The sequence below is a fragment of the Patiria miniata genome, unplaced genomic scaffold, assembly GCF_015706575.1.
Source record: "Patiria miniata isolate m_02_andy unplaced genomic scaffold, ASM1570657v1 HiC_scaffold_18, whole genome shotgun sequence".
In the NCBI taxonomy this organism is placed as follows: Eukaryota; Metazoa; Echinodermata; class Asteroidea; order Valvatida; family Asterinidae; genus Patiria; species Patiria miniata.
Genome location: NW_024037056.1, coordinates 14,967,599 through 14,991,032, shown reverse-complemented (window position 1 = coordinate 14,991,032; position 23,434 = coordinate 14,967,599). Strand labels below are relative to the sequence as shown.

Here is a 23,434-nt window from a genome sequence, read left to right as displayed (position 1 = left end):
CTGGGGTTTTTCACCTATTTATTTGAAGATAAATGCTACTTACTAGCACAAACTATAGTTTCTGGGGTCTATCAGTATCAACCAAACTAAATCTAACAATCATTTTCAGTGCTGTTGAGGCTTCTTGAAAGTGGTGAGTATTTATTAAGATGGTTCAATTCAAAGTTGAAACAAGTCCAAGTTCAACCATGTCCATCATGTCCATGGATAGCCCGACTGCGTCTGGCCGTACAGTACTATCGCAAGCTCTGTAGTACGGCCAGACGCTGAATGCTTCCAAAAAGACTGAATTTTTTTGGCCGCCGATGTAGCGATTTTGCTACATCTTTCGATCGCAATTATCTTTTCATCCAGGACACAAATTTCCAAAGTTAAGGTTTGTAGTCGTAGAGCAACTCATACCTTTTCGGAAAAAACGTTGTTTGGTCTCAATATTTTCATCTATCTGGCCACAAGACGAATTTCAGTCATCAGATTCCACAAATATCGTCCCCCATGCGATCCCCGTGCGATTTCAAAATGGCGGCCGCGCTGTAATGTATGCAATATGCAGGCGCGCCCGCGCAAATCATGAATATGCATAAACAGTCTGTGACGTATGACCTCGTGTTTTTGGACGTACGGCCCCGCTGCACGCACGTCCAAAAACACGAGGTCGTACGTCACAGATTGTTTATGCATATTCATGAGTTTGCGCGGGCGCGCCTGCATATTGCATACATTACAGCGCGGCCGCCATTTTGAAATCGCATGGGGGATCGCATGGGGGACGATATTTGTGGAATCTGATGACTGAAATTCGTCTTGTGGCCAGATGGATGAAAATATTGAGACCAAACAACGTTTTTTCAAAAAGGTATGAGTTGCTCTACGACTACGAACCTTAACTTTGGAAATTTGTGCCCTGGATGAAAAGATAATTGCGATCGAAAGATGTAGCAAAATCGCTACATCGGCGGCCACAAAAATTCAGTCTTTTTGGAAGCATTCAGCGTCTGGCCGTACTACAGAGCTTGCGATAGTACTGTACGGCCAGACGCAGTCGGGCTAGTCCATGGATAGCCCGACTGCGTCTGGCCGTACAGTACTATCGCAAGCTCTGTAGTACTACAGAGCTTGCGATAGTACTGTACGGCCAGACGCAGTCGGGCTAGAGCTTGCGATAGTACTGTACGGCCAGACGCAGTCGGGCTAGTCCATGGACAACTGATGGAGGAAACAACTCCGACCTTGGCTTCATAATGCATTGGCGAATGGCGGAAAGATTCCCATATCTGGTCATTACTTGACAACCTGAGCACAAATCCTATGAGACTGGCATGACTGGTCTAAAAATTTCGAAGTGTTTTCTCTGTAAATACTTCTTCAAGTTCAACCATGTCAACATGTTCAATATTTTTCTGTTCTAACTTCTATTTTTGACTTTTTAACAAAAGGACATATTTAATAATATCATTTTATTGGTTAATGGTTGATATAGTCACTGAAGTGGAAAATTAGTGATGGCCAGATATGGGAATCTTTCCGCCCTGGCATTGTCAGATTGTCATGATTGTCCATTCCTCCCAAAAGTGTCCGCGTTCCATCCGTCATTTATCGTTCATTCATTGTCGATTAAGCCCCACCTTAGGGAGTCCGGCCTTTTTTTTAAAAAAACCCTGGCAAATTTAGCATGTGTTTAGTATCATTGGACCGAGAATTGAAAAATTTGTAAGCAAAATGAGTTGAATACATGCTCGATGTGCATACACATGTACATGTATTGTACATGATGTACATGTAGCTTAAATTTTTGTATAAAATACATAGTAATGCCATTTTGGACTAGTATTAGTCGACTTTTGTGGATTCATTGATTCAATATGTCCCTGTCCTGGTGGAGGATCGTTCGTCCAAAATTTGGAAACTTTCATAGATCATTGGTGAGCACTGATTTAACTTTACATGTATATGTTTTTTTTCCCATGATAGCAGCATGCTCTTTTTCACTACATTTATGTACATGTACTGTGATGACAGTGATCGGAAGGAATGTAGTAATCAATGCCACTTCTTTGGTTGTGTCCAAAGTCTACGGACAGTCAAGTGCATTTTCAAAGTACTTTCTTGGAAGTTGCAAATGTTTCTCAGTCCCAAATTCATGCATTTTCAACATTTTTTCAATGACTGACCTTCATTGGGATAATACATGTACTGTAAATGTGTAATGAAAAAGTGGCAAAACTCACCTTGTATTCTTCTTGCTTTCTACAGGTTGCATCCGAAGATTTCGCCTCCAGTCTGCGAAAAGAGAACTGAATGATGTGAAACTTTCAGTAGGCAATGAAGTCCATCGCACAAGGATTCCTAATAGAATTACAAGTGTAGGATTACTTTGACTGTCTTCAGATTCTGCATATATTTGTCATCATGGCAAATCTCACTGATGATGTTGCTAGATTGCAGCTCAAGGAATCAATGTTAGATGGACCTAAAGGAAGATACCCCCCAGATGGCATGGAGATGAAACCTACATGTATGTCACAGGCTAACTCTGGATGCTATAGCAGGACGGAAAGCTTAGATGTAGAAACGGACGCAGTACCAAGCAATGAGGATGTTGGTCAAGCCTTAGATATGCGAGATCAGTTAGGAATCACTCAAGAGATGCCTGAGAAGTCCACTGAAGAAGACATACCGGTAAAAGACAAGGAGATGCCGGATCTTATAACCTCCTCTAAAGAACCAGATCTTAGGAATGACACCAAAACTGCAATCAGTCCAAACAGGGAGAATCCAGAACAGCAACAGACAAAGCCTTCAACAGTACTTCCCGAGGGGCAGCTTGCTAGAGTTGAGGACAGAAACCACACTCAATGTTCTGATGAAAGAATGAGAGCTAACAAAACTGGTGATTCTCATACTGACACTGGCCAAGCACCCGTCGACGATATTGATGTGGCTAAAGTTCATATCTCTGATCATCCTGCCGTGCCTGCAGCCCCTTGCAGTAGAGACATTCAAGACGGGACTACCGCATCACAACCCAACTCAAAACCAGCCACTTCTCCTAAGAAACGAACTATGGCTCCTGTATTTTCTTCTCATCAAGCACCAACAGCTCCTCATACAAGTACTCCACCCCAAGAAACAAACACTTTGACATCAGAGCATCGTAGCCAAGTATCCCATAGTGTGCCACCAGTTAGTGAAGACATTGGAGAAGTTACCACCGCGGCACAACCCGACTCCCAATCAACCATACAAGGCAAACTCAACATGGCTGCTGCTGCTTCGTCCTCTCCACTACCCTATCATCAATCGGCAAGAAATATGGCAACATCACCTCATACACCAACTCAAGAAACAATCCCTTGGGAAGAGGAACATTTTGATGTTCTTCTCTTACACAGCGAACATGACACACACCACGTTGAAAAATTCATGGAATATGCCAAGCGCTATTCCTGGAAGGTTACAAGTCCTGACGAATTTCCAGCAAATCTTCTCAAGCAGATTGGCTTTAATTCAGCATTTGAGCGAAGCAGTTTCACAGTCCTGTTATTATCTGGCAACTTTCTGAAAGATTGCTGGTGTGAGATGCGATACCAGACAGCTCTGGTCCAGTCAATTGAGAACCCCGAAAAAAGGTTCTGTGTTATACCCATCAAATGTCAAGACCACTTCAAGATGCCAATGGAGTTGAGCGTCTTAACAGGAGTTTATTTAAAAGCTGCCAACTGCGAAAAGATTTTGAAAAATACAATTCGTATAGAGAGGAGAATCCAAAGAGAGAAGATGGCTGCATCTGCACATCAAGGAGTCTCAGAGGTGAGTCAAGTCTCTGTTGATGCACAGATTTACATTCTACAGTTCACCAGATCCAAGTCTTTGAAATGACTTTGCGATCATGACTAATATATTCTTCATTCATTTTTTTTTCCTCTGATACAGGTGGAGACAGCAGGATTAAGTCTGGATGAGCTTTACAACAGAAAGCGTCCTGAACTCAATCCAGGCCAGTCTGCATCTCATGTCTTCCTCTCCGATGAAACCTTTCGGCAAATCTGTGTTCGTCTGGACGAGAGGAATGCATTAGGCAGAGACTGGAGGCTGGTTGCTGAAAAAATGGGCTTCAAAGCATCAAGCATAGAGGCCCTCAAAGTTGAAAAAAGTCCAGCAGCGCAAATTCTAGAATGCTTCTGTCAGCTCAAGACAGTGCAAGGGAAGTCCAGGAAAGATATTCTGGAAATCTTGCGAAAAATTCTGTCTGACATACAAAGAGCAGATGTTGCAGATATCTTGACTCACATGTAATATGTGTAGGCAGAAACTTCTTGAATTTGCCTGATGGTCATTATCCTTTGTGTGAAGTCAGAGTGTCAATTAGTAAAAATTATTTGTACAAAAATGCCAAAATTCTGAGCCAAATATGAAATTAGTTTTAGAAAAATCTGGATTTTCTTTCAGAAAATAAAGGATATTAAGCTAGTAGAGTGATATGTATTTTCTTTTAATACTGCAAAGCATCTTGCTTCCATATAACAGCCTGATTTACATCTGTATTTCAGTTGTAAATTTACAAAGTTTCAATTTTATTACCAGTTTCAGAATACTGCTAGTTGGAGCGCTGACCAATTTTGTAACCGAAACAGACTATTTTACATAAAAAGTAGATGGTACATGCACTTCCAATGGAGATAGTACATGTACATGTAGTACACGTATAAGCGCAGTCAAGGCACCAAGCTGTTGTAACAGCATTACATTGGCCTTTATTTTTAAAAGATTTTCCAGACAAATTAGGAGGGTTAGAAATAATTTTGGTAAATTGTGGAAATACGTAATGTGTTTTCCTTTGTAGAACACCCTCCAATGTTGTCCATGATCATGATACATGTCCATGTATCTCAAAACAGGCCAACGAAAATTATGCATGTGTGTAAATGTACATCCTCCCATGCAGGTGACTGCTATATAATTTGTACAATGTACATTTGTAAGTTAACGATTAAGTAATAATGTACTTTAATAGGGTTATGTGCATAACGTGATGAGAATTATATATTGTAAATACGCGAAGGGTTTGGGAAAGTGCAGCTTTGTCAAAGTGCCTTCAAGGTACAAATGTGACGTTCTTGTGTTTACTAAAACTGTCCATCATATCAGTATGGGACATTAAATCACATGCTTTTGTTTATAAAAATTAAAGATTTTAAACTTTAAAGTGTATAATAACAACTTGTTACATGCATATGTTATTTTACTTCATCTATAGTCAATCTATTTTAATTTGCAATGACTCTAAACAAAGTTGTTTCTGTTATTTAAAGACATTGTTGTCCCAACATAAAATCCAAACCAAATTTGAATCTCAAATTACATGAACATGTACATATATGAAGTGTTAACCATGTTTATAACCAGCAAAATACAATCAATATAAATTTTAAGAAACTGATTTTTTGTTCACACAATGCCTGAATAATCCCCATCATTTGATTGGTAGGTAATACGTTATTGAATTATTTGTCCCAAACCACAGCCTGGCCGCCCACAGAAATAAAAGATCTATATAAACAAAGTACATGTATATTCCAAGGTAAACACAAGTTCCATTGAATGGTCACATGATTGGTGGCTCTGACCAATCAGATGATGAGGATTTATTGTATAAAACAAATGATTGTTTCACATTCTTGCAATAGAAAGAACAACGGAAATGTAATTTGGTGTCGGCATTTTCTAAGCAAGAAGGCGATTTCCATCTGTCACCACATGAAATTATTTTTACCATTGCAGCCATAGACATTCATTATTTGTAAAATGAAGCACTGTTGGAGAAGCGTTTGTATCTCATTCAGCATTTGTCATTAAAAGGAAAAATTTTTCATAAATGAATTATGTTACGATAGAGTAATCGGTATGTTCACATTTGTAAAAAAAAAAAAAAAACATTGGAAGTGTCCTGTACATAAAGATTATAATGAGTAGAATTCTTTTTAAAGTCTGAACATTGGCAGGAAAAAATGGCAGACCAAATAGTCTCACATATTCATCTTCAATCTTCTTATGATTCTTGACAGACTCGTGATCCAATACTTTTTCAATGCTGTAAGGTTTTCATTAACCTGTTCGCGCCGGAGGATGTGTATACATGCAAAAGTTTTTCAAAATTCTGATCGAATGACTGATAAACCTGCAACAAGCAAGACCGGAAATATGTCAGCGACCCACTTGTAGCAAGTGAGGCCGGGAATATGAGTGCGCTGTCGGAGGGTGATGGCTTCAACCCGCCTGGCTTGAGGTCAAATGAAAATTAATCCAGCGCCTACATGTAGTTCCATTCTTGTCAAAATAATCCTGGTGCGGACAGGTTAAAGAGAATTAACTTATCTAAGAAATAACTTGTACGTTCAACACCACTTTTTACACACCACAGAGCTACTTACATGTAGTTGGGCAACTATAAATTTCAGTTTTACATGTAATTGCGATGGATTCAGTGAAATGATTGAACAGATGCAACAGGAGCCCCTATACATATATATTTGCTGTGACTGATTATCATCATGCGACAAATTTCAGATATAAATCTCTATCAATGAAGAGTTAAACAAACTACCCCGGTATGAAATATCAATAAAGACAATGCAATACTTAAATGCTTGTGTTGAATACTATTATACTGTTTTGTCTTTCTTAGCTTAGTCTGAGGATCAGACATTCGCATGGGCAGCGAGCCACAGTTGAATGTCTGATACATCTTAATACATGTACATGTAGCATGTACATTTTATGCAACCCCGCACACCAGCCAATCAGAGTGGTCTTTAGAGACTGTGACATCATTCTGATCAGAAATGTGGACTAAGTTGTGGATTGGTCAAATTGGATGCCATGTTTTTGTAGTACGATGATGGGTTACGGAAGACAGAAGGCGCCCACTGAATGGTCAGAATCTCAACGCCAAGACGCAGTCTTGCTCTGCATAATTTATCACTGAATCTGCTCGCATTTTGTGTAGACCCTTGCTGCACAGGGATATTCCATAGACTAACCAGTGCTGTGCAGCTGTGGTGAATCCAGGGCGAACAAAATATCCAGTTCCAATAGATGGTTGTCGGACACCGTTTAACTTTTCCGGAGTCTCTTTCTGTCTGCCTTGGCTGTAAACCTACTTGGTGACTGCGGATCTTGCCGTTCCTGAGGCCTCTTCTTAACAGTGGAACAGTCTGGTGACGCAAAGAGGTCACTCGGGTTACGAATTGGCGTGGAGCTACAGGTGTGGTCCAGGACAAGCACACTAGCATCCGAGTCCGAGTCTCTGATAGTGATGACTGTGTTATCTACATCCTCAATAACTATCACACTATCATCACTAGATTCTGTCGCAGATAAGACCACATTAGTACAGCTTCCAACAGATTTTTGGGTCTACAGAAGACAAAGGAAAAAATATTTTACCAATAAAAAACCCTCAATATACATGTACGGTTAGGGCCACTGATGAAGGACTCAAATTTCTACTTGCAGAAAAGTGCAGATAATTGCTTGGTGTTCTTTCCTTTCAACCATTATTAAGTTCACGTATTTATGGGCTTGCACTTAATAACAGGTGAATTTCAACATTGTGTTGAAAATATAATAACAGGTGCCTCTTCTTTACCTGTGATGTGTCATCCACATGATGGGCACGAGCATTGTTTATCAAACCGGGTGTCGTCTGTCAATGAAAAAAATGAAGACTGATCAAAATTAAGTTAAGTACTGAAACAAAATGGTTCTCAAACTGTGGACATTTTCACCCCTATACTTCAAGAAATCTTCAGAAATTGGACATTGTGAATATATTTTTAACACTTTCAAGACTGAGATTGTCAACTGAAAAAACGTCTGAAAATTGGATTCCAGGTCTGAAAGATGCATTTCTTTCTACATTGAAAATGTCTTGCTCTCAAATTCAAAAGTCAAATTTCAGACAAAAATCTGAAAAATCTCATGCCTGCATGTTGTCGTCGGGACTTTTAAGTAACAATTTGTCATAAATGTCTTTTAAAATTGAATGATTTATAAAAGCCGAGATATACATAATACACCTCTGCCCATTACCCAACCCTTTCAAGCGTAAATGTTACGGGTTGCCTCTTATCTTCCCAGCAACAACATACAAAATGATCCCAGATATTAACAAGAAATCATTCCTGGTTTGTAACCAAGAGAATTGAAGGCAACAACTGACCTGTGTTGACAAGACCTTTGCTGTTGAGGAACTAGCGGTAGAAGGTTGAGGGGCTGGAGATGTCTGTGTGCAGGTTGTGGCTTCCTTGGGGGATCCCGCTGAATTCTTGGAGGACTTCCCTGATTTGTGTCGTTTATGATGTTTTCTGGCCCGTTTCCCGGGGTACGGGGTTATCACCCTCATCAAGTTCTCAGCATTGAGTAGATCCTGTTGAATAACCAAAAGAGGAACAAATCTTACATTCTTGCAAATTACTGCCTGTTGCTGTGACTATGGGGGTTAAAATGAAGGGAGTGTATATGGGAGAGTAGCAAAGCCCTTTCTGTACCCCCTCCCAACCCCCAATTGTGACTACTGCGAGGTAGAAATACCTGTTTGTATTTGTGGATAGCAAGTCGCTGTATCTCCTGAGGGTACAATGGTCCGTATAATCCTTCAGAAGACATCATCATGACCTGGTGCAGAAAGAAACAAAAGCACAAACACTGTAAATTTAAAACCGGTTACGGGCCTGGTCCTGGATAATTAACGGGCCTTGCTTTCAGCTCCAGCAATTATCTTTATGTACTTGTTAAAACTGGCCAAGATCATAATTACTCCCCTACTACTATTTAAGAGGTCACAAACGGTCAAAATTGTCTTCCACACCTCCTGGCATACTGTGTACAAACCAATGGGGTCTTGACCAATATTGACCCAAATAATAACAAGGCTCACAATAATGCATGTTTCCATAGGAGGGTTAATTAATTAAACTGAAACAACAAAATATTCACTGTTCATGCATAAGAACCTTGCAAATTACGAGAACATATTTACCCTCCCTGAAGCATCCATATACATGATATCAGGTCCAGCTGACACATGAAGGGAGATCACTTTCCAGTCAATCTCATACTTATTAAGAGTGGCAATGGGAACAAAATCCAACCTGGTTAAAAATAAAAAATGCACAGCAAACAAAAGATTCTGACAACTGAAATCACGGCTTGGCAGAATGAATTACAAATGTATAGGCATGGCATAAGCAGCGTAGGAAATTTGAGTAGAATAGGAATTTGAGTAGAATAAGTTCAACAAAGCTTAAACAGGCATTTACCACGCTAATTGGCTATGTTCCAAATAGAGAACTGCTGGAGTAAAAATGTACAAACCTGCTGACAAATTTAGTAGACATTTGGTACATCCTGACCCAGTAGTCAGAAGAAATCAAGTGACTGTTTTAAACAACTGACTGCTCTCTTCTCACATAAAGCAGGATTGACTGGTTGTGACTGTATTAATGAAACTTACAGGTACTTACAGGTACTTACAGGTCCTCTTCTGATGAAAGGCCTTGTGTGGCCTCTAGGATCAGATCTTCATAAATACTAGATTTGAGTTCTGTTGTGCGCAAGCCTAGTGTGGAGGTGGATACTGGGGTGTCTATGTCATATTTAAACTTGAAACTTGATACAGCTATGCTAAATTTGGCCGTAGAATAAGCAGATGTAACTATCAGTCACATATGTACCTGTTTTTGTCTGTTGATGGAATATGACTAGTCACAGAGCCTATAAAAATATGACCTGACTCTTGGTGCCTGGCTAAAAGGAAGGGAAGGGAAAGTGGAATGAATTGTGGATTGTCTTGTGACGGATCAAACAAAAGGAAGGTTAACAAAAAAGTTCCAATATCATGTTTTGACCATTGATGTGCCAAAAACCTCATATCACCTCTGATATAAATTTAATTTCCCAAACAATCAATGTTTTCTAACCTGTACAGACTTGGAGAGACTTTTGGTTGAAAGAATTTCATGACGTCATCCACCTCCAGTTTGTAGGCATCTTCCCGGGCTCTTGTGCAAGATACTCCAATCACACGTCCAGACTTCTTCACTCCAAAGCAAATTACTCCTCCACAGGTGTTCAGGAATGCTCCAGCGTAAGACTTGACTGTACAATGCTACAGAAACAACAACAAATTTACAGATTCTACAAGTACAAATAATAAACAACAAACTTCAAAATAGAACATTTTTAAAACACTTTACTTGATTCTCAATGCAATATGTAGAAGATCAAACATTTTTCAATCTTTGAGTTTGACCAAAAAGTTGCCACAACTGTCTAGAATGCAAAACAAAAGAAAATAAAAAATACCAAGCTCTGTCTTTTGGTGGTCATGGTATCCACATACGATACTCACAAATGATTCTAAATCTGTGTGTTCAAAGAAGACTTCAGTTCTTTCTTGGCTCGGAAATATGTAGGAATCCAAAGTGTATCGCTTGCTTCTGTTGTCCATTCTACCACAAAACTGCAGATCCTGTGCGATGGTCAGAGAGATCCAAATATTTACATTTGGCAAAAAAAAAATAGTTCTGCTTCCGGTTTCCCTACCTACCCTATTCTGAATTTTTTTATGGGAAAAATGAGGAAAAATAACACCCACAACCATGAAGCTTTAACCCTTGACTACAAGCAGACATTTCCATATGGTCATACAAAAGAAAATTGCCAAAAAAATAAAATACCCTACCTACATGTACATGTACCTACCCTATTTTCAAATGCCATGTACATGTAATTGGAAGCAGAACTATTTTTTTTTGTTTTTCATTTGTCTTATTTCAGTGGCTACTTTAAATACGTCCAAAGATTGATTATTGCAACAAACAGCCTAGCTGGTAAAACTAAAAGTGTTGTGTTTCAAAGAAGAGTCCGAGGTTCGAATCTCAATGGATCTCCATGAAGTTAGTGACTGATTAATTATATACTAGACGATTGAACATGTTGAAGGAAAGGAGAGGGTGCAGTAGAGGAGGGAAGTGGAGGAAATGTTGCAACTTATTGGCGCTTGAAAATTAATTGAAAAAAAGTGGAGGTCTAGCCATGCTATTAGTATTAGTATTATTGCTAGTACGGAAATCTTTCCCTGAAATCAGGTCGCCATAATCGGGGCAGGTAAACGCTTGCAACGCGTGCGTGGCACAATTGCAGAATACCCCGCCACTCAATCTATCCACCTCGTAGCCGGCTATGAGGTCACGGTTGATTGACCTCAATAAACATTCTCAGCGCTACTTGTATGTGCTATGCGTCATGCTCCATTGCACTCCCACTTCGTGACCGCGTAGCCACCAACAGGGTAGTTGGTTTGGACTTAGACATTTTTCAGCAACTCCCATTCATTTTGTGTTGCTCCGTTCTCAAGCATATTCAAGGGTAGCCCCACTAGTGTGGCCGTCGGTATGCTGCGCTGAACCCAAGAGGTTCAGCGCAGCATACCGACGGCCACACTAGTGGGGCTAATTCAAGGGGACTCCCACTCCGTAGCCTCGTAGCCGCCAACAGGGTAGGGTGGTTGGTTTGGACTTAGAATTTTTTCAGCAACTCCCATTCATTTTGTGTTGCTTCGTTCTCAAGCATATTCAAGGGGACTCCCACTCCGTAGCCTCGTAGCCGCCAACAGGGTGGTTGGTTTGGACTTACAATTTTTTCAGCAACTCCCATTCATTTTGTGTTGCTTCGTTCTCAAATAATGGACCCCCACTCAGTATCCGCGTAGCTGGCAATGGACTTGAATTGTTTCTTTTGCAGTGATTCCAACCTCGTAGCCAGTGATTTTAGGGGTGTATTTCCGAGTGGCGGGGTATTCTGCAATTACTCCGCGTGCGTGCTGTCCAACGCAAATTGAATGCGTGTGCGTCAAAATAGGACCACCGAGTTGTAATACCAGGACTGTACATGTAGTTGTAAAACAGATGTCTACTATACAGTACATGTATGTAATTTAAATACCTTGTGACCGTAGAGGGCGTGATATTCTCAGATCGATCGTCAAGGCCAGGGTCATCAAAACACATGCCAATTCACATCAACTCACATCGTCAATTCACATGCTTTACAACACCCCAAAGTTTTAACTACTGTTAAACAGAGACAGAATTATAAATGTAAAAACAAAACTTACTACTACTAGGCCTATTCAGCGAAAACGAATGATTTTGGTTCGTGTTCTTCGGTTCGTTCATAATTATGTGTGCGTGCATGTACGTGTAAGTTACAGTCAATTTTCCCGGACTGTGGAAACAACGCGCTGATTGGTCAAATTTTGGCCGGCTCATAATATCCTGTAAAGAATTAGAACCCAATACAAATATAATCTCACAAAAAAAAATATGATTCTTTTCAATCATACGACTTTTATAAATATACAACTTTATACAAAGTTACTTATATTGTTTTAAAATGCAAGAAAACGCTCTCCTAGGAATATATTTATATGATATAAAAATATTGTTTTGTTAAGCCAGATGGGCGTGGTTTAAGTTACAACATGGCTGCGCCCATTAGCAAGTGCAAGTAAACAAGTTTGTTGAGAAAGATGACAATTTCTTTTTGCTATTCAACCTTCGTGATTCTTCTTGTGTGCATGATTTTGAGCCCAATCGCAGATGCAGGAGGGCCACCCAAACATAAAGACAAAAAGCAAAACAACAAAAACCAGGTAGGCCTGCCTATGTTTATGTAGTAGCATTGAATTGAATTGTGGGACAACTTTGGATAAATTATTTTGTTAACTGTATGATAATTGTATTGTGTACATGTATTGCAGAAAGATGTAAAACTCTCTGATAAAACTGTTGAAGATCGTGGATTAGTACAGGAGAATCCACGGACCAAGGACATCCTGAGTGAGAATGGAAACTTCTGCAGCAAGAAAGTGGAAGATAGACAATTCCATGGAGAGATGTTGGGATATGTAACACCGGTAGGTCACTTGAGAAAATCTTAAATTCACTTGTGATCATAAATTGACTTTAGTATTAACATCGGCATTGTACCTTATAGCTAGAATATTTTGTAAACTTTAATTTTACCAAGATGTTTCTACTTTTTAATTTCATGTATTCAAATATTTTTCAGTGGAACAACCGTGGCTATGACATTGCTAAGATCTTTGGAGGAAAGTTCACTGTTATTTCACCTGTCTGGCTTCAGGTGAAAAGAAAGTCAGAAGAAGAATATGTGATAAATGGAGGACAGGATATCGATAAAGGTAAATTTACATTCAAATTGAAGTTCGTAATCATGTTATTAGGTGGTAGTATTTCTGTAGTGATAACACTGCATGCATTACAATTGTGTTATTTTCTTCGTATGTTTCATTGTAGCATCAATTATTTTTCAATATGTAAATATATAAATTGGGCCATTGACAATTTGTATTTGTACAAATTTGTTTCATTGTATCTTAGGCTGGATGAAAAGTGTTAAGAAAGGAAAGCGCAGTGTTAAAATATGTAAGTATTTTCACTTTGCAAAAACAATAAAATTGGTTGTTATCAAATCGACTCTCCTTATTTTAACCTCCATCCAACATTGATCTTAATAAGCCTGAAGCTATAATGAATTCAATCGATCTCTGTTGTATTCAATTACAGACCCTCGACTTCTCTTTGACCAGTGGACCAAACATGACTTCATAGCCGTTTTTCAAGAAGAGACAGAACTTCAAGCCTTAGCAAAGACAATAGCAGCATACTATAAAGTAAGTATATAGTCATCAATCTTATTCATCCATCACAATGTGAATGAGAAATATTTTACGTTTCTTTAAGATGATTATAAACAGATGTGCATGATTTCAACAAATGACTTGTTTACCAAATTCATTGCAAAATTCTGACATGATTTATTGATAAACCAACAACCACTGCTTTTAAGTGTCACAATCTTGACAGTTAATATCTGCACTGGAGCTTCAAATTTTATAAAGTTGTACAAATTACTTGAGCTGGATGCCTGAAATATCAAGTATTGACATTTGTTTTATTTGTACAGAAACAGAGTTTTGATGGTATAGTTCTTGAGGTGTGGAGCCAGCTAGGAGGACAAGCCAAAACGTAAGTTGGATTTCTCTGAAGTGTTACACAGTCTGTATTGTGGTTCAATATATCTGGTGCATAAAAATTTTTCATTGTGTAAATGTGTTATCTCCGTAGAGAACTTCAGCACTTGGTTGTGGACATAGCAGATGCAATGCACAACTCTCATATGAAGCTTGTTCTTGTGATACCACCTCCTGTCATGGCCAGGTGAGTAGTACATCACACTGAACCATATAACTGTATTATCCACTAGTCAATTTCATTTGATTTGTAAGCCAAGTTAACCAGTTAATGCCAGATGATGTGTAAACATGATCTGGCAATGTATATTCGCAGGAGGGTGGGTGTTAGTAAATCATCAGGCTTTCTCAGTGTATACACATCGGTGGTTTTGTACACACCATGTTTTGAACTTGAACTTGGCCCTAGGCCTGTACACGGCCTGACATCGTAGCAAATAAAGCTCCGTTGTTTGGCCTCGGAGTGTTGTAAAATATAAAGCTACTGTAAGAAGTACTGTTCAAACACTATATAAATGACCCATATGTTGCCTTTTCCCAAAGATAGTGGTTTCGACCAGAAATAATTCCTTCGGCAAGTTGTTAATAAAATGCTCTGATGCCTTTTCTGTCGTCTCTTGCAGTGGTCCCGGAATGTTTTCAAGCAGTGATTTCAAGACACTGTATCCAGTTGTTGATGAATTCAGTTTGATGACCTACGACTACTCAAGTGCACAATCGTAGGTTAACCTTCTGATTTCAGATTTCACTTTGCTTAAGATTCTCTATCTATGCCTTGCCTCACATCCCACATGATTTTTTGCTTTAAAATACAGGGTTAGAGTAAAAATGACTTCTGGACCTGAACAGCTTTGTAACAATCTCTTGATGCAGCTTTTCTATGACTGACTTTTAAAAGTTTGTTCCTTGTCTTTTGTTTCAGACCAGGACCAAACTCCCCTATTGACTGGGTCAGATCATGTGTCAAGGAAATAGCACCCGACAACGAAGCTGACCAAAGATCTAAGATTCTCCTCGGGCTAAATTTTTATGGGTATGACTACGGGCCACAGTCAGCTGAGGCTATCATTGGACCAAGGTGAGATTTCAGTTGTTATTGGACAACAAACTGCAAAGGGGGGCTGGAACCCAAGACTTCTGAAGTGATATGAATGAGCTTGACCTCTTAAAATGGGACAGACAGATTAGTCCTTAGTTCTGTTTAATCAATTGTATTCTCCAAATTTCAAATTTTATCTTTTCTTCCTATTTCTGCTTTTGTGGACATCTAGGTATCTCGATTTGCTAAAGAAACACAAACTCAAGTGGAATACAGCACAAGCAGAGCATGTCTTTGATTACAAGAAGTAAGTATTCTCCTGATCCCTTGAATTGCGCTGAGAGAGCATCTGTCAGATTGCAGGTCCAATTAAATGTTTTACCAAGTCAAATATATATTTTTTTTAATGATAAATGTCGTAAATTTAACAATACAAATTTATCGTATTTTATGTCTTCACCTACATGTAATCAGTTAACATAAGCACTTTAATTCATGGTACAGTAATCCCTTTACACATCTGCTGAATGATACTAGTAGAGAAGGTTCAACAACCATTATAATTCAATTGTTTGTGTCCCGTCCCCCCCCCCTTTTTTTTCTTGCTACAGAGATGGACCATGGGTACATCAAGTCTATTATCCATCACTCAAGGTATGATAAATATTTGACATCCATTTCTTGGCCACAAAGTTATATCTTGTTGGTTTCGACAAGATGTAACTTGTGGGCAAAACCCAATATTTAATTGTTGCTTTCCAGCAGAAATCAGAACAAAGCAGTGTTCTGTTCATTATTCAATTTCATAAATGATAAATTGTTAATTTTTTTGTGTTCTCATTCCTAGTCCATTCAAGTTCGTCTTCAGCTGGCCCAGGAACTAGGCACAGGAATATCTATCTGGGAATTAGGACAAGGATTGGATTACTTCTATGACCTCCTGTAGACTGTATGACAGCAATAACTGAGGTTTCAGGTAATTTGCACACAATGCAGCAACCGCTCCAAGGCATTACAATAGACCTCTCGATAAAGCGCCCCGACTGTGGGGAGGTCTTTGTTCTACTGTTATACACACTGGAAGAAACTTTGTATTTTTATTGCCCCTGAATTTAACTAACCTGTCCTCGGCAAGAGTGCTGTGTGGATAGTGTGAAATTGTTATTTTTTGAAAATGGCTTTTATTTCATTTTTCTTTTATTAGATATATTTTAAAACAATTAGATCAAGTTTTTTCTTTATTTGCTGTTTTAGAATATATATTCTAGAAGTTTGTTAAAAAGAATGAAACTGAAATGTGCCTTTCATTTTTGTGACTATTCTGGTCTGATTTTAAAAAGATATTAAATAAGAGAGAAATAAAGACCATTCATCAAAAAATATTACAATTCAGAATGGTTTTATTTTATACCTGCGCTGCATACATTGCATCATTTTATACTTTACTATTCTCAGTCAAAAAAAAAACACTAGCAGATGCTGGGTTTTACTTTAATAAATGACTTCATCAAAAATTCCAAGCAATTGAGTTTTGTGAAAAAACTGCCTACCTCAAACTTTGCTTCAAATTTAATTGACGTACAAACTCGCCCACTGCATTGCAGATTCATGTACAAGAAATTGGGCACTGAGGTGGAATCTTCTGGCAATCTAAGATTTTTTTGGTGATTCTTTTTCACATAGATTAGTAAAGCCGATGGACTCACCACAGTTTTGTTATTTTTCTCACAGTTGTTGGAATTGTATACTCCTCAAAAAGGCAAGTTAAGAGAATTTTAAGCTTGACAAAAATGTCCATGTTGCCAGTACGTATTTCATAGAGATAAGCAGTCACATAGGTCTGAAATCCAAAAAAGAATGTTGCGAGGCTCAAGAGGAATCTTCAATGTAGAACACTCCATCTTGAATAAGTTATAGAGGAAATTATCTTTTGTTTCACTTGCCATCACGGAACACAAACCTTTTGCAATGTGAAAGAATTTACACGTTGTTTTAAAATGACCCTTTCAAAGGATACCAAATACACAACATGCGCGTAGTTGGTGATTTTGTAGACCCAAGTTCAGCAGAACACTTTGACAACTGACACATTCCTAACAAGTTTTAGATCTTTTGCATTCCGCCGCCATCTTTGTGGTCCTCCAAGGATTGATATACATGTAAGCAACTTGTTACTTAAATACAACAGTGTCCATCATGGCACCAACACACTGCACAATATTGGCAGTCATCAAGACTTCAACATGTTCCTCAAGATGTCTCTTAGGATCCAACTTGCCAACATTTTTGACAACAAGCTGTTCCTTGGTCATTGTGTCCTCTTCCTCCACTGCCTAAAAACACAAAAACCAAAATATTTTTAAATTAAATCCATTTCACAGGTTTTGTGAAAGAAACATACATTGTATGGCAGTACCCACACACTCTACAGGATAAAATGAACCAGAACAAAACCAAGGGATAAGACATTTTGGGGTTTTAATTGGTTTTAAAATATTTGAGGTCTATCCAGCCGGTATGCAGTTTTTACTAGTTAAATTCACTTTTTGTCACCTGGAATCGGATATCTTAAACCCAAGTGGATTTGGTAGGCTTAACAGAACAAAATTACCCCGTGATAAATTTATAAAAAGATGGTTACAGGGTCATAGCTGTACATCCTATAGTGATAGTTTGCTTGCAGTATTGATCAAGATCCAGGGGAGGAGCGAATATTTTCAAGTGTTTGTACCTTATTATAGCTCTTAGCAAGATCCAGCATCTCCTTGACTGTCTTCTCGTTCAGCTTACAATGCTCGTTGTAGTCTCTCAGAGTTAAACCGTCCATCCAGCTCTTCTTGTGCAGATTCAACAGCATCTGGCAAACAATTCAATTCTACAATTATAAGGTGAAGACGAGCAAAGCCTTGGCTGAATTCAAAGACACTTCTTAACATTGGCTGCTTGCAGAACAAAACTTCAGGCCAAGAACAGACTAAAGTTTAAAGTTCACTGTCTTATCTCTACAGGTTTCTTCAGGCTTGAGAGCTTCAGTGCCTAGGGTGCTTTTGAGGAATCCTTGATTTCATTACAAGAAACAAATAAAGAAATAAACAAATATACTGCTTACCTTCTGTTCGAGTTCATTCTTTCTGTAGTTGATAGCAATGGAGTAGTAGTGACGATTCAAGCCATGTATGAGTGCCTGTATAGATGGTTTCTGGAGATGACCCAAGTTGGAGGTCGTCTGTCTCGGTTCCTGCCCCAGCACCATCATGTTAGTATTGATGAGTCTGAACGCATCGATGACCACTTTACCCTTCACACTCTGTATCGGGTCAACGACTACTGCCACAGCTCTGTCTGATAATGCCTCAAAACTCTGTTGTGTGTTGATGTCGACACCGGACAACCAGCATCCAAAGCCAGGGTGGGAGTGGTACCAACCAACTACCATCTCTGGTCTGTTACAATACGAACCAAACAATGAAAACAATACTAAAATCAATCTTCAGGGTTAGTGCAAATATGAATTTGGACAGATTAAGTCTGATAAAGTGTTTGAAAGATTGCCATGTATTTATTTTTGCTAAACCTTTTCTGACACATACCTGCCTGTTTGCCTGAGCATATCTAACATCTTTGCCTGAAATACTGGATCCACTGCTTCCACACTTACTCCCTGAAAAATAGAGAGATAGAAACTGGAAATAAATAAGTGCTCAAAAAGACACGTGGTTCAGCAGAAAAAAACATTCCAGTGATTATGACAGTTATAGCAAATGGTCACTCTTGAGGTCAATGGTCAATCTTCAGAATCTCTTTAAGAATTAAATTAGAAATCCCATTCCATGGCACTGAAGAAAGACGGACGGGGGTGGGCTGATGTCACCCAATGAGAACATCTATTCATTTGGACACAGTTTTCATCGGTTGCTATGTGTTACCATTCAGCACTCCAGACTCAAGAACCACTGAATTTCAAGAGCATAGGTCTGGGAGCTTGATAAACCAATGTAAAGAATACCCCGCATGTCCATGCCCACCTACCGTTCCAGATTGTGGCATTGCAAAGACATCAATGACTCTGACTGTGTAATCATCAACAAACTCTCCTAACATTAAACCCATCACTTCCATTGGAACTCCAGCTCTTCCATGCTTCAGCATCTGTCAGGAAACAAATGAACATGTTTGAAAATGTATCATTAAAGGAGCACGGCACAATGGCTATTCTCCAATATGATTCTGCTAGTCGTAGAACTTTTTCAAATATTCTGCTATCTATCAAGAATAACAACTTTAAATAAGAACTAGATAAAAAAGTAAATATTTTTAACACTGAAACATATCAGAAGATCAGACCTCGATTTTTATAAGTGATGGGTGTTTTTAAATATATTTTCTTTTTTTTAACCCTAACCCCCTAAGCCCTTTTGGATAGGAATCATCCTTAATCCTACAAAATTTTCCAACTGCCACCATGTAAAAATAGAGATACAGCCTAAATCCTCCAAAATCATCCATTATTTCTTGAATTTGTTCACTACTGCCTCAATCCTTCCAAACCCTTCAACAATCACAGTTAGTAGGATGAGGCAGTGTCGCTGACATTCAGAAGCAGTGCGGATGATATAGATCATAATGCAGGGCTCTTTGGCTGACAGCCCACAAACTTGACGCAATGCATCCTCCAAAATCCACCAACACTTTTTGCCATTCAGCCTCAATCCTCCAAATCCTCCTAAACAGCCTGGAGGAATTTGAAGGTTTAAGGAAGATCTTTCCCTTTTCCATTGACAGAATTACATGAACGGATAGTTTTGTTATCCAAAGAACAATGCTGGACAAGGACAATTTACCTTCAATAGTGCTAGTGATGAGATATAGACCTGTTCTGCTGTGTCGACAACTGGAGCATCACTGGCTCCACCTGGTCCACCCATGCCTGGCATTCCATTACCCAATCTCAGTAGTCGATCCATCACAATTCAGCTTTTTTTTCTATCTTTGCTTATCTAGTAAGGAAAAAATAATGAACATGCAGGAAAATTTTAACTTGTGGGTGCTTGTAATTTCAGGGGCCTACCTTTATTCTGACAGTATTGGCATGATTGGACGGAAACAATGTAGGCCCTGCCTACCCTGCCGTGATGCCACTTAAACAGTTTTTTTGTAACTGTAACCAGCATGACCAGTGCATTAGTATGGAGAGTTAACATGGTCAAGAACATTTCCATTTTTTCAAAGTAGGATTTCCTAACAATAACATTGCAACTGTTTCTCAATCTCAGTCCAAAATTAATGTCTGTCAACATTTTTGCAATAACTGACAAAAGTGACATGAAATATTATGAAGAAAGTGGTGTCAGGATGCAATATTCTTTCCCCAAAATGAAACAAAAACAAGGGCGCAACAATGAGGGCGCTATACATGGTGTCGGAAATACAAGACTATCCATGTATGATTAGGCTGCGTGACACTGCAATTTAGGACCGACCGTCGACAGTAAATAAATTAAAAGACACACCTGACCATACAAATAGACACAACTTTCCACGGATGCATTAAATATGTGAATATGATTGATGTGCTTGTCGTAGAGAAAAGTTTTACTCACTAGATTTGGAGAAATCCGCAAAAGAGTTACCGCATACCTCTCACCTCGACGCGACGACTTAACATGCACGGTCAGGCTGCAGGCAGGGTGACCGTAAGGTCAGAGCCAAATTCTGCTAAATGCGCATCAAAAATCTGTCAGATTTATCAAAAATCTGCCAAATTTCCCAGAATTACTCGAAATACACTATAAACCCTGAAAATCACATGCAGATTGGTAGTATTTCCTTCCAAAATCTGTTTCCCAGTGAACCTCAGCACCTAGACCAGCCAACATGTCCATTATGCAAGGGTTTGTTTGAAAGAATTGACAATGATTGAAGTTTTTCAAACAAGTGTGCACTTTTTTGTTCAAATTTGCTGTTTGTCTGTCAAATAGACCTAACCATTTTGAAGAATTCTGCCAGAAATCTGCAAAAAAATCCATTCTGTCAAATTTTTCTGTCAAACTCTTAACAAAAATTCTGTCAAAATTAGCCGAAAATCGGCTAATACGGTCTTCATCTGCGCTACTCCGTGACATGATTCCGACAACGGTGATATCATCAAACAACAGGCGGCGCTCTTCACAATTAACGGTACAATCTTAAACTCTTTAATTCTAAATAGCTAAGCTTAAAGAAAAACGGATAACGAACCCATTTCCCCAATTCCTAAGCAAAAAGAAAATCTGATATACAGAGAACATTCCCAAATTCCTAGGTAAGCCTAAAAAAGAAAAACGGATAACAAAACATTTCCCATTTCCTAAGCAAAAAGAAAAATTTGGGTAACAAAACCATTTCCCAATTCCTAAGCAAAAAGAAAAACGGATAACGGAGTCAACGGACTTCGAATCCAAAATCCCATCTCGACAGCAAAACGGAAAACGAATAACGATTCCCACTTCCCCATTCGACAGTTAAACGGAAAACGAATATCGATTCCCAATTCCTATTTCGAAAGCAAAACGGAAAACGAATAACGATTCCTACTTCCAAAATCCTATCGAGATAGGAATTGGGATTTCGCAGTGCATGATGGGAGAATTCGGACTTGGAAACTTTTCGCAATCTCGTCCCCAGGATTAATTTTATTTATAACTTTCTTTCCTTTATTTATGTACCTGTCAGTGCGTACCGCTCAACACTACGTGAACGAGGTTGTATTTGACACCGTTAATTGTGAAGAGCGCCACCTGTTGTTTGGTTATTCCGATATCAACATGCAGCGGTAGGCTAGGTCACAGGTGCATCAGGTAAGTCTGAACTATTTTCAAAATTCAACTTCCCTTTGGCGTACTGGAAAGACTCCCATATCTGGACACCACCCATTTTTCCTATTGTGACCTCTGCCACCATTGACATGATTGAAATGGATAATCTGTCCAAAAATGTCAGATTTAGCAGGAAAAGGTTGCTACATACCTCCCTACTCCTAGAACTATGAGGCTCCACGTAGTGGAGCCTCATAGGTTCAGAAGCCCGCAAAATTGTTGTCAGCACAAAACACTAATTAAGTACAAAAACGTCCATCCCAAGCAGGCCGTTTTCCACAGAACCGCTGCACAGTTTGCCCCTAAACTCCATACAATACCTCATGACATACTCACGTTATGTGCACCCAACAAACATCGGTGGATTCTGTCTGTTTTTCGGCAAAAATGATGAAAAATATGCCCTTTCTGCACTGAGCCAACCTAACACTTGAAACGAGCACGCGTGCAGAATGATCGCAGCTAGTTATTTTCGGTTCGATCGCTCGGAGCGCGCCGCGGGGGGTATGGTGTAGGAGCGGAACGATAGTATGCACATGCGTACAAGTGCAAGTACGTACCCCCCGCGGCGCGCTCCGAGCGATCGAACCGAAAATAACTGCGATCATTCTGCACGCGTGCTCGTTTCAAGTGTTAGGTTGGCTCAGTGCGGAAAGGGCATATTTTTCATCATTTTTGCCGAAAAACAGACAGAATCCACCGATGTTTGTTGGGTGCACATAACGTGAGTATGTCATGAGGTATTGTATGGAGTTTAGGGGCAAACTGTGCAGCGGTTCTGTGGAAAACGGCCTGCTTGGGATGGACGTTTTTGTACTTAATTAGTGTTTTGTGCTGACAACAATTTTGCGGGCTTCTGAACCTATGAGGCTCCACTACGTGGAGCCTCATAGTTCTAGGAGTAATACCTCCCCCCTCCCAACACCGTGCAGTCGTTTTCCTACTCGAGTTCCAGATTTTTCCTAGTTCCGGATAGCTTCAAATAAAAACCTACCTACCTCTTCTGGATCAGTTTTCAATAAAAAAAATTCTGACGATGTGCATTTTGAAAAGGAAAATGTAAGCTCCTTGATGCACAAAGATTTTTCCGACAAAAATCTCTAGAAGTACTTAAGTAGAAGAGGAATTTTGGCCAGATATCCGACTCGCACTTCGACAGATGTTTGGATGTTTTTTTGTACTTGTAGACTATGCTAAGTCGCGGGAGCTGCGAATCCACGAAAAAAATTCTCCTCGGTATATTACTTAATTATACCGTGTATTTCGAATATTTTGTTCATGCACTACATACAGTCGTATAAACTCTTCCATCGAATGCCTGTTGAATCAAAATAAGTTGTAAAGTCTCTCGCCAATGAATGACCGTATGCTTTTGCCAATTTCCGGATAGCACGTGCACTTAACGACCCAACTACACGCATG

General features: G+C 39.2%; 4 protein-coding genes across 8 annotated transcripts; 2 read left to right on the top strand and 2 right to left on the bottom strand.

Moving 5' to 3' along the window:
• The first annotated feature begins 3 nt into the window (after positions 1-3).
• Positions 4-5,893, top strand: LOC119724827. The gene is made up of 3 exons (XM_038196072.1): positions 4-133; positions 2,254-3,810; positions 3,934-5,893. The coding sequence occupies exons 2-3, from the start codon at positions 2,410-2,412 to the stop codon at positions 4,294-4,296; spliced, it is 1,764 nt and encodes a 587-aa protein (XP_038052000.1). The 5' UTR covers positions 4-133; positions 2,254-2,409; the 3' UTR covers positions 4,297-5,893.
• Positions 4,477-12,347, bottom strand: LOC119724831. 5 transcript variants are annotated; one of them, XM_038196077.1, is made up of 8 exons: positions 12,007-12,311; positions 10,412-10,531; positions 9,981-10,168; positions 9,041-9,152; positions 8,593-8,676; positions 8,222-8,428; positions 7,649-7,705; positions 4,477-7,416 (listed from the first exon to the last, which is right to left on the bottom strand). In XM_038196077.1, exons 2-8 carry the CDS (start codon positions 10,508-10,510, stop codon positions 7,114-7,116), a joined length of 1,050 nt encoding a protein of 349 aa, XP_038052005.1. In that variant the 5' UTR covers positions 10,511-10,531; positions 12,007-12,311; the 3' UTR covers positions 4,477-7,113. The 5 variants fall into 5 exon arrangements, with proteins under 5 accessions (XP_038052005.1, XP_038052007.1, XP_038052004.1 ...); XM_038196079.1 differs by having other exon boundaries at positions 12,179-12,310; XM_038196076.1 differs by having other exon boundaries at positions 4,585-7,416; positions 12,273-12,347.
• Positions 12,348-12,514: 167 nt separating this feature from the next.
• On the top strand, positions 12,515-16,566 carry LOC119724832 (chitinase domain-containing protein 1-like). The gene is made up of 12 exons (XM_038196082.1): positions 12,515-12,715; positions 12,824-12,979; positions 13,135-13,267; positions 13,467-13,511; positions 13,653-13,759; positions 14,053-14,114; positions 14,214-14,306; positions 14,743-14,838; positions 15,042-15,197; positions 15,391-15,465; positions 15,770-15,812; positions 16,006-16,566. The coding sequence occupies exons 1-12, from the start codon at positions 12,593-12,595 to the stop codon at positions 16,102-16,104; spliced, it is 1,188 nt and encodes a 395-aa protein (XP_038052010.1). The 5' UTR covers positions 12,515-12,592; the 3' UTR covers positions 16,105-16,566.
• LOC119724833 (26S proteasome non-ATPase regulatory subunit 14) lies at positions 16,545-20,850 on the bottom strand. Its single transcript, XM_038196083.1, has 7 exons — positions 20,759-20,850; positions 20,000-20,155; positions 19,188-19,307; positions 18,749-18,819; positions 18,268-18,601; positions 17,890-18,015; positions 16,545-17,491 (listed from the first exon to the last, which is right to left on the bottom strand). Exons 2-7 carry the CDS (start codon positions 20,120-20,122, stop codon positions 17,330-17,332), a joined length of 936 nt encoding a protein of 311 aa, XP_038052011.1. The 5' UTR covers positions 20,123-20,155; positions 20,759-20,850; the 3' UTR covers positions 16,545-17,329.
• Between the last annotated feature and the right edge of the window lie 2,584 nt (positions 20,851-23,434).